An 11,790-nucleotide genomic window follows, 5' to 3' on the forward strand; every position below is an offset into this window, starting at 1 on the left:
CATCAAGCTTGACGAGCCAAAAGAGCTTGACTAAACAATCGGTAATCACAGAAAGCCACCTTTACTCTTAGGCTAAAGCAAATTATCTCATGCTTTCCGGTGTACTTCTGATGACCCTGATGAACCCCAATAAAAGTTCCTACTTATCACCAAAAAAGGAAGTTTGAATATGCCCATGATATATGTAAGAAGGGTTTGGGCTATCGATTTTATCAAAACCTCTGTCCCAGCATGTGCTATTTGTCCATCATCCCACTGAATCAACCTTTTGGTCAGACTTGCTTGTAGGTTTTGAAACTGTCCTTTTGAAATGTGTCCTTTTGGAGCAGATAGACCCTTTTCAGGATGGAGTAGGTAGACCTTAGGTACTTCTCTTCAACCACTGGCATGATAACATTGAGAACCGCCCTAACATCCTCCTGGATCACCACAGGGCAAGAGCAGACAAACATAATTGAGCATTTATTGAAGTTCAGACTTTGCCCCGTGGCACAACCGTAGAAATCCAGCGCATCCTTCACTCTTAGTCTCTTACAACCTAATTCTGGGAGGCCTCAAAAAATAACATGGTATCATCCACAAAACAAACCACGTGTTAAGAATCATTTACTTTTCATGTGATGCAATCAAGTATACTTTGGTGCAAACAAAATTGTATAGGGTCTAAGTGGACATGCTATCCTAAGTTTTTATAATTATACGAATCAAAGAGGCTCCTAATTTTTTTACCGAGCTAAACAACTTGCTTATCTCAGAAAATGGGCAAATCAGGATTTTTTTTTACATCTTATTATCATCATCACATGTGCAAAAATTTATTGTTAGCCATAAAGATTACAAAAAAAAATACACATGTGTGTCCAAACAGAATGGCCACTTCCAATAGACAGACAAATCAGTTGGCAGAGATAAAACCAGTGGCACCCTTCTTGCGCCAATATGGATGAGATGATTAAATGGTCAGTGGGTACAATATTCAAATAAAACTTTTGCTCAACAATCGCAACCAAACAAATTGCACCGAAAATAAGCTGTCAAGAATTTGCTTAAAACAGTGAGTATTTTCTTGGGTTCACGCGTAAATTGCAATAGATCATGTCTTTGAAAGGAACAACTTATATCAACCATAATTTATCTTTCATGTTTCATACTGCCTCCGTCCGAAAAAGCTTGTCCCTCAAATAGATGTATCTAGCACCGAGTTAGTGCTAGATACATCCATTTGCGGGACAAGCTTTTTAGTAGTGCTAGATACATCCATTTGTGGGACAAGCTTTTTAGGACGGAGGGAGTACGTCTAACAGAAGTCGGGGTTGGTTGCGAGTTTACTCCTTTTCTTACATTGTCACTAAAATGTGGGACCAATAGTTTTGTAAAACCAACAAATAAACAAACACACGTTGGACTAACCTTCTAAGAGGCATAGATTTATTTACTATTTTGCAGAAAAAAGAGACAGATAAACAAATACTCCCGACACAAGTCTCTAAAGCGTCCTATATTAGTGGGAGTACAATTTTACTTACACGTGGACCTAAAACAAATAACTATTACTACTTCAAACCATACTACTCCCTCCGTTTCTAAATATTTGTCTTTTTAGAGATTTCAAAGACTACCACATACAGATGTTTATAAACATATTTTAGAGTGTAGATTTTTTCATTTTGTTCCGTATGTAGTCACTTGTTGAAATCTCTAGAAAGACAAATATTTAGGAACGGAATACAGATGTTTATAGACATATTTTAGAGTGTAGATTTTTTCATTTTGTTCCGTATGTAGTCACTTGTTGAAATCTCTAGAAAGACAAATATTTAGGAACGGAGTGAGTACATGTGAGACCGGCACTTTCAAAAAGAGACAAATATCAAATACAGAGTTAAGACCATGCTATTGGCTTTAGTTTCTCTACCCAATAACTTTTCTTACACGGTCACTTAAAATTCTCCAACACATTCTCTTTTAACTGTGAAGGACATAACAGTAGCGACACCAATGTATTTCAAAGCCACTGGCCTAACTTCTCACCCTTTGTTTTGCTTCACTGCAATGCATGAGCATTATGCTAATCATGGTGGAAAACGTGGAGTAACCAGTGTCATCTGTGAACAAAACCATGACTACAAAACATGATGATAAGCACCTACGACTAAATCGACATTCTTACGATAGCAATGCCTTCAAAAGGTTAACAGGAAGAGAAGTTACGAAAAACACCCTGACAAATTGAACTTAGTTTCGTTCAAATGGTCTTTGCGTTTTTTTTGACCTCGCCTGTAAGAGCTACAAAATGTCTAAGAAAAATAAAACCTGTCATGAGTATTGTACAGTCTACAGCCCGCTTACACGGATTTACAAAGATACAAAAACTTGCAGTTTTGAACGACAAAACTTTTGTCCTTGTGGACTGAAGTGTACAAAAATTGAGCACCTCTGAAATGTTCCATTTGCCTGAGCGATATACCAATATCACAGTACACCAGATGAGCCATTTTGTATGCTGGCAGCTTCAGCCGGAAGTAAGCAGGCAGCGCACCAGGAGTTCCAGAGCACAAGCTGTGACGAAGAGACCTGCCTGTTGGTTCAGTTGTACACTTTTAGGACTTTGCAGAAGACTCGCTTTCTACTGCAGCTACAGACTAGAGTCATTCAAAAGGAGGTTCTACAGCAATAGGAAGGCTTGATTGAAAACTCAGGTGAATTTGCCGAGTTCCCTCTTCTTAGTGATTGCCCTCTGGCCATGGTAGACAAACGAATCTATGATCCCAGAAACAGTGAACACACCTGTAAAACAAGAGGACATGTGCCTTTGGTCATTGGTTGAACTGCTGAAAGGATGTTGGCCATATTGATTGTGTTCATAGTTTTCCAATTCCAGGACATGACTAACAAAGGGGTCATACATTTTACTCATGAATCAGGAATGGCCTCAATTAAATGTACAACTGAAGCATAACAGTTCAGTAAACATATGAACATAAAAGGTATGATTCAACAGAAATAGCTAATTAGTTTAAAGAAAAAAGGCACCAAGGGAAATATTACCTCCAACAATAGCGCATACATTAGTTAAGAAGTGTAAGAATGACACATGGCGCTCCGTGAATGTGACCTGTTAAAGGCATGTATGCTAAAGTTATACAAATATACTGACTGATGCCTTGCAAAAATATCAATATAAAATGCATGACTATAGGTCTCGAGGGAAAAAAATCCCTCTGTCATCTGAATAATAAAGATAATAAGTAAATGCCGTAACAGATGACTGAACTAATGGAAAACAACAGAATGGAGTATAGTCACTTCAAGACTTCAAGTACATCAAGATGGTACCTTAATTGGTGAAAGGTCATAAAAGAAAAACACGCCAGGAAGAGCTTGTACCCGACCACTATCGCCACTTCTGGAATGTTCTGTCACAGAAAACTACAGCAAAGAATAACAGCATCCTGAGAAATGCTAATGATATAAATGCACCCACATAAGTTATTACGCTTGTGCACACAAGGGAGAAAATCACAAGATACCTGATTGGAGAGAATAATTTGCTCATTTAGGTGAGTGTATACAGTGGGAACAACCTGGAAAACAAGAGGGCAAAAGGAGAGCATGATAATATTATAATCATGTGTTCGGACAACAATCATATTGGAAGTACCAGGAATAACTGAACAAGGATCTAACAAAATCAGGAGCAAATGAGAAACGAAATTAGCAAGTTGAGCTGGCTTTGCAAGGACCGAGAAGACAAACCTTAACAAAGTATTGAGCCATTCCATACGATGAATGCTGGATCCATTGCGCCCTACACATTGGCCAAGTATGAAACGTCAAATCATCATTTTTTTTCTCAAACACACAAAAAGATATGAAGAAATCAACAGCATTACAAACAAAACAAAATTTACCCGTCAAGGGGATTGATCACACCAGGAAAGGGTTCTCCAAAACTCAATTTATTTATCTTATGGCTGAGCTGGCATTATAAAGGATAAAAGGATAAGTTTGGATATTAAAGCAAGAATATTGGCAAGAAAAACCTAAATGTTCCCATCAGTACATCAAGTACAAAGAAATATTTACAGATTTCCTTAAGTATGATTACATTGAAGCTATCCTTTTGGAATGGAAGCAGATCGTGAACATGAACATTTGACTGCTGGAAGCTTTTCCCTGGAGCAAAGTGGAAATTCCCAGCAACCTTATTAATTTCCAGAATGCCATAAATGTTGCAGCCTTCACCTTCTTCATCCTTTATTGTTTGAAGGAAGCCCTCGCTTTTGCACTACAGAACAGTACACACCATACAAATTAAATTTCCTTGAAGGTGAAGGAAACACACAATTTACATGAAGGGTATCGTATGTTATATGCGTAGCCCTAAATTCATTGGTGTACCTGATCGATCGAATCTGGATTTGATACGCCCCAACCTTTTTTTCTGTATGCTTCACGGACATCTTCACACGAGTTACAACATTGTTCAGGAGACTGCATTCAAATAATATATTCAGTTAAAGTGCATACCAGAATAGCAAATGCGTTGAATGCAGGTAGCATTGTGGGAGCACTATTTAACAGCCTATTCATCTGAGTAGAACACAACAACAACAACAACAACAACAACAACAACAACAACAACAACAACAACAACAACAACAACAACAAAATAGAAGAGAAGCTGAAAATTCTTTGAGCAGAGAAGAAAGCACTGGTTGACATTAGGTATTAGTATTACATAAGTGAGTTGAAACATAGAAATTACACTCTCAAGCAGCATCGATGTAATGGAGAAACACAACAGATTGCCAGAAAGATATGGAATTAATAGTACAGTAAGCAACATGAAGAACATTGCTAATGAGAACAATTGAACAGTATGGTTAGAAAACATAAAATGATCTGAGCCTGATCCAAGCCACACAAATATATGCGAATAACTCCAGCTGTAGCTGTCAGGTGCGCGTTTTGCTCCTTAACAAGTACGACTTGTGCATAACCCTGATGTAGTTATCAGGTGTGCCTTTTGCTCTATAACTTATAAGACTGAAACTAGTGGTGGCATAATTCACATCCAGAACTTCAAATGGAACATTTTAACGTAAACATGATAGAAAAATGTTGGAATCAGCCGAAAATTAAATATTTCAAAACTCATCAACAACAAAGAAGTTCATGTGGCAGTTTCTGAAAGGTAATGAGAACAAGATAGTGAACAATAGAATATTAAAAATTGCTGCAAGTCCAAGAGAAATCCCTAAGTTTTTGCATATTACGGGTAAGGAACGAAATACTATGTATAATAACAAATGAGCATACTTCTTGTGCACCATAACATGAGCCACAATAGGTCTCATTGTGTTCAAGCCTTCCACCATGATGTTGTAAAGGTTTTTCCACCTATAAAAGGTCAACAATAAAAAGAAAACATGAGTCTTCAGGTCTAATAAAATGTATCAGGAATTGAACAATACGCCACCTAGCTAGTAATTTACTCAACAATACATATGCAATGTCAGGTAACAGTTTAGATAATATGTGCAGAACAAATCCTCACAGCCTTTATGAAATGGATTTAGGCCATTTCCATGGCCACAAATGCATTCTTAATAGTTAAGGTGTATGATTATTTAGAAGAATGTAACTTTGGAATAAAGAACACTGTATTATAGAAGTTATAAGTGTAAGGTGTAATAGAAAAAATGAGTCACTGACCTTCATACCACCAACTGCATCTTGCTTAGTTGCAATAACATTGCCGTGTGCATCGATTCGCTGCTTGAATACATCATGTTTCTACATAGAGCATTATAGTGAAACAAGCTAGTTACTACAACCTGGCAGCCAGATAGATCAACCATAACTTGTACTGGGTAAAAAGAAAATAAAGAATATGCAAGATAGTGAGACAGAAACATTTGAAGCAGCATAGGTAGCAACAATAACAATACAAAAGTACATACCACATCAAGGTGCTCTTGTCCACTGATGTCCATCACATCAACACTAATTATAGAACACTGAAGGGCTGGAAAGGTGATATCAAACTGCATTTTGTAGTATCAGACCAAAGGTAGATGTTAGCAAGTGTCTGAACAGAAAGTAGTATATATCATTGGTTAACAATTATCATACATTCATACAAGATACTAATTCTTGAAAGAGAAGGCTCGGTGTGGGGAAATGATATGCAAGAAAAAGAAAAAACGGTTGGCAAGTCAAGTTAAAGAAAATTAGGTATGGGACGGTTGTTAGTAATTGGTGAAGTAAGAAAAAGAAACAGCTATTACATTTATGCGAAGTTTTTCTCCTCTTGAGGTATCAACCCTTAGTGTTGTCTCTGTAACTGCATGAAGATACAATCCTGCATGGTGAAACATCAACTGTTGAATATAGGATGATTAATGAATGGTAACAGAATACTTAACAGAGCATAGTTTAGGTTAATATTAATTCTCCTAATCTTCCGATTCCTGGACATTTCATGAAGTAAAATACATAAGCAAACTAAGACATGTGCATATTCACATGGTAGTCATGTGAAATTTGAAACACTAAGATCAAGCAGCTCTTTATTTTCTTCCTCGAATAATTTTACAGGTAAACTTAGTGTACTAATGATTAAGAGCATCTACAACCGGAGCCCTCAAAGCCGCCCCCAAACGCCCAGGCTGGACACTGGCGGGAGCTCAAGCTCCGCCGCGTCCGCTGCCAGCTCCTCCGGACCCTGCCGCCGCAATGCTCCTCCTCGCCCTCCCGCACATGCCCGTCCCGCTCCAGATCAGAGTAGGGTGGCTCCCTCCCGTTCCCCTCCTGCGCCAGCACCGCCCGGGCAGTGCTGGGTGCTCGTGCCCACGGCTCCTGTGCGGATGCGGATGCCGGAGTCGGAGGGCAAGGCCTCCCACGCGAGGCGCTCCTCCGCGAGGTCAAGCGCCCTTTGCTGACCACGGCGGAGTCGGACACCAGGCGCCTCCGGCGCAAAAATGTGAAGGCGCTCCAGCTCGGGCTCGAAGCTTCGGAGCACCTCGCGTGGGAGAAAGAGAAAGCCATGGCCAAGGCGGCCTGCCACGCGAAGGAGCAAGCCCGCGCCATCAGCCGCCTCTCCAGCTACATCTCGTCGGCGTCGGAGAGCGGCACCACTAGCACGGACGACGACGATGATCCTCCCGCCACGGACGCGTACACGGAGGAGATGGACCGCCGCGCCGGTGACCGCAAGGGCAAGGGCCCGAAATTGTGATCTCCGCCTCTCCTCATCGTCTAGCTAGCTATATGAATATTTTGTATCTAGTAGAATCAGGCGAACTATGTCTTTTGTGTCCGATGGAGTGTCCGATGAACTATGCCCGAATCTATCTATATTTCTTGTTCAATCTATTGTGATGTTCATCTACATTGTTTATGTTGTTGCATGCATTGTATGAAATTGGGTATTCGGATATGGGGACTGCGGTTGTGGACAGGGGGAAATGGGGACTGCCCGGTCAGTGCCAGCGGGAACGTCCGGACGCGTCCGTGGGTGTATAGGGCCTCATATTAGGCAACTGTGATTGTAGATGCTCTAAATGGTCTTTGTCACACATGACCATTATGAAGATAGTCTAACTCTCATCAACATGACTCCTACTTTAACCTATATAGGTATACCAGAGCAGAAGTCAAGCTGATTTCTACTATGGAATTTCTGTGCTCTGAAGCTTATGTATGCAAAACGGTTCTTCCAGGTCACTACAGTCCCTAGGTTAAAGTAAACATATCATCGGCTTATCACCTAAGTGGCACACTGTTTTCACACCTGATTTAACCAAGAATGACAAAAAAAATGACACTAGATTCTCCATGCTGTACAAGGCTTCACAGTTCACTAGATACAGTAGAATTAAACGATAACATGATTAACCAAGCACAGCACAAAAGTAACACCAGAATCTCCGAAACTGTACAACTGTTCAGTAGATGCATCAGAATGAAACAAGTAGACACCAATGATGACGCACGAACAAAAAAAGGGAACATGCCAAGCTAGACTTTGTTGCAAAACACATCACAATAACGCATTTGGGAGGAGAACTAAGGGCTCAATTCCAGTCTCACAAACCAAATGAACGCAGTAAGTCCGTCCATCCCACAAATTATCTAAACAGACCACGAGATCTCGGCACAAGCGGGGCAAAACCAAATGCAATAATGGGCGACTGCTTTGCTAGCGCACTAAATCAGGCAAAACCCGAATCCAGAAATTCACATGGTTAAATCGTGCGGAGGCCGCAGGAGTGTACTGAGAGTCTGAGATCCGAGCGACGGAGCTACGTACGGAGCTCGGAGACGAAGAGGAGGAGCATGATGAAGGAGGAGGCGAGCGTGATGGCGCCGCCGGAGAGGGTGCGGCTGTAGAAGTCCTCGTTCACCTTGGGGTACGCGTCCAGGCTCCGGAGCTTGGACAGGAGCCCGTCCATGGCCGGAGGATCTGGGCGGCGCTGCCCCCGACGACGCCGCGGGGAGGATTTTCGGTCTTGGTTGAGGGACCGGGGGCTGGGGACGGACGACCGAGGCTGTTTCAATTTATTTTTTCCGAGGAGCCTTGCCCGGGGTGTTGTCTGATCGGAACGGGAAATGGAGCACGGGGGACGAGCCGCCGGGCAGGTGCTGGCTGGCTGGATTTCTCCTGCTTTGCACTTTCGCCCTTCTTCTATTTTTTTAGTGGGTTTCAATAAAAGTTAGGCGTGGTGCGGTTTATACTCCCTCCGGTGTATTTGTTTTTCGCCAATGTTTTTCACTAAAATATCATAATGTAGAGAAGTGAGCATAACTTAAATGCCTAAGTTTCTTATGGTGGATCTTGTCCGTCCGGGTTAAGTTCTAGATTTGACATGGATGGTTGCATTTTTCTAGATATATTTTAGCGTATTTTGCGTTGCTCTTTCGGCGGTATGGTGTGTCCGTCAACTACAAGGAGTCAGTGGCGATTTCGTCAATCTTAAAATATGTTGGCTCAATCTGTCGAAGATGCGCACAGGGGTATAATATGTGTGCATGCATCCATAGGGGTAATTGTACGTGCGTGTATGATATGTCTGAAACGTATCTATACATTTTTATGCTATTATAATATTACTTTTCTAGCATTTTATATTATTTTACTGGACTAACTTATTAATCTAATGTCAATTGCTATTTTTTTGATGTTTTTGACTTTACAGAAAATTAATATCTATGTGGGTAAAAAAACTGTGAATTCAATACGATTCTTTTCAGGGCACAAAGGTTCCAGAAAGCATCGGAGGCAGACGAGAGAAGCCACTAGGGCCCTGTTGGGGATATAACCCCATGGTATGACCCGCCCGTTCAGGGGCGGGTCATTCCTTGGCGACTTGACAAAGGCATGGTTGATGATGGGCTGAGATGACCACGAAGTTTAAATCCCAAGAGATGAGTCGCCAGGTGGGCCGACTCATGGCCCAGAAGCACAAGCCGCTAGTGTCAGCCATAACGCCAAAGGAAATTTCTTAGGAAACAAGACAAGTGGGAAACATACTAGGCCACAGATCGTAGTGCGACCTGGACTATTGTACGCCCAAGGCATCCACCTGTATATAAAGGGGAGCCCCTGAGGCAGAAAGACTAAGCTACAATCTCTCGAGTACTAGGTTAGCCAAGTCGCACCCTTGTAACTGAGATCACAACCATCAATAGCAATCAAGCAGGAGTAGGCTCTTACCTCCATCGTGAGGGGCCGGACCTGGGTAAACCCTTGTCTCTCGATTCCGATCAACCCCGTTCAAGCTTCCAGTTAGTGGCGATGGCCTTACGACTAAGTCCTTTCACGAGGACATTTGTCGCGACAAAACCACGATAGTTGGCGCCCACTGTGGGGCTATCGCTCAGTGGTGTTGAGTTTTTGAAGGGAGCTCTCCCAAGGATCAAGGGATACGCGATCGACCGTATGACCAAGAGTCGCCGTGGCAAGATCTACATTGACGACTCGGGCTAGGGCCCCAAGGCCTACTCGATCGAGTACGGGTATCGGGTTCCCTTCGACAAGATCCATGTCTTCATTGGCAAGATCAGCGAATCAGGACCCGAGCCGGACATCTGCACCGACATTGTTCAGTCGGCTCGATGCACGCAACCTGCCCGGGCTCAAGCCGGTCGGAACCACGTTTTCGTTGGCTTCGCCCAGGGGGCCGATCTCGCGGACAACTCAGCATCTGGTGGTGACACCCTGATCTACTGCGATGCCGAATCATCATTTGGGGAGACAGAGTCAATCCACCCCTTGTACGACGGCAGGCTTGGGGTCTGCTTCGTTGATGAGTCAATCCACCACAAAGGATCCTAACCTGGATGACGATCATGCTAGCAAGGGAAAGAAGAATGGTGGCGGCAAAGGTCAGTAGTAGCGTAATTCAAGGTACAACGGCAACCATGGTGGTCAGAGCAACGGCGGCAAGCGCAAAAACACAAAGTGTGGCTCAGACTTTGTTGCTAACACCAACACTGGTTTCAAGGGCCAGAGGCGGAATAATCATGGCAAGCCGTTCAATGCCAATAAAGCCTGCAATTTTGAAGAAGCCCTCAAAGGGCCTTGCCCCAAGCATAGTAATCCTGAGAAGTGGGCGAGCCACTCTTGGGAGAATTCTATATCACGCAGCAGTTTAAAAATCAAGCTTATCAGAATCACCAAGGTGGTGGTGGCGGAAACCCAGGACAACTAGGAGCTGGTGGCTCAGGGCCCGGTTTCCTTGGGGCTGGCTCATCTGGTGGATATAACAATCATGGCAGGTCTGGATCTAGATATCAAGGGTTTGGCAAGCACGTGGGTGGAAATCAACATTCAGACCAAGGTGCTCAACATCAGGGTAATCAGACAGGTTTTCAAAGCAATCCTAAGCAGTTAAATAGTGGGCAGTTGATACGTCTCCCACGTATCTATAATTTATAAAGTATTCATGTTGTTATATTATCATTCTTGGATGTTTTACAATCATTTTATAGCAACTTTATATCATTTTTTGGGACTAACCTATTGACATAGCGCCCAGTGCCAGTTGTTGTTTTTTGCTTGTTTTTTACATCGTAGAAAATCAATACCAAACGGAGTCCAAACGCAGCAAAACTTTTTGGAGAATTTTTTTGTACCAGAAGACATCCAGTGGGACAAAGAAGTGCCAGAGGGAGCCCCGAGGTGGGCAAAATCCACCTGGGCGCGCCAGGCGTGCCCAGGTGGGTTGTGCCCACCTCGGTGGCCTCATGCACCGCCTCTTCGCCCTATAAATTGCCAAATATTCCAAAACCCCTTGGGGTACCCTAGATCAGAAGTGTCGCCGCTGCAAGCCTCTGTAGCCACGAAGAACCAATCTAGGCCCCGTTCCGGCACCCTGCCGGAGGGAGAAATCATCACCGGTGGCCATCTTCAACATCCCGGTGGCCACCATGATGAGGAGGGAGTATTCCACTCTCGAGGTTGAGGGTTTGTACTAGTAGCTATGTGTTTAATATCTCTCTCTCTCTCGTGTTCTTGATTTGGCACGATCTTGATGTACCGCGGGCTTTGTTAATATAGTTGGATCATATGGTGTTTTCTGCTCTCTATCTTCTTGTGATGAATTGAGTTTTCCCTTTGAGATTTTGTTTTATCGGATTGAATACTTTTACGGATTTGAGAGCACTTGATATATGTCTTGCATATGAATACCCGTGGTGATAATGGGGTATTATATTGATTCACTTCATATATGTTTTTGAAGGAAATATGCCCTAGAGGCAAAGTTGTTATTTATATTTCCT

The 11,790-nt window shown here is 42.6% G+C and overlaps 1 protein-coding gene across 1 annotated transcript; it reads right to left on the minus strand.

The window, feature by feature from the left end:
* Positions 1–2,207: 2,207 nt before the first annotated feature.
* Positions 2,208–8,624, minus strand: LOC123045638 (endoplasmic reticulum-Golgi intermediate compartment protein 3). Its single transcript, XM_044468780.1, has 13 exons — positions 8,318–8,624; positions 6,294–6,367; positions 5,967–6,050; positions 5,719–5,799; positions 5,323–5,403; positions 4,402–4,494; positions 4,109–4,288; positions 3,912–3,979; positions 3,757–3,808; positions 3,531–3,584; positions 3,337–3,429; positions 3,049–3,115; positions 2,208–2,787 (listed from the first exon to the last, which is right to left on the minus strand). Exons 1-13 carry the CDS (start codon positions 8,457–8,459, stop codon positions 2,696–2,698), a joined length of 1,161 nt encoding a protein of 386 aa, XP_044324715.1. The 5' UTR covers positions 8,460–8,624; the 3' UTR covers positions 2,208–2,695.
* Between the last annotated feature and the right edge of the window lie 3,166 nt (positions 8,625–11,790).

The sequence above is a fragment of the Triticum aestivum genome, chromosome 2B (genome assembly GCF_018294505.1).
Source record: "Triticum aestivum cultivar Chinese Spring chromosome 2B, IWGSC CS RefSeq v2.1, whole genome shotgun sequence".
Taxonomy (NCBI): Eukaryota; Viridiplantae; Streptophyta; class Magnoliopsida; order Poales; family Poaceae; genus Triticum; species Triticum aestivum.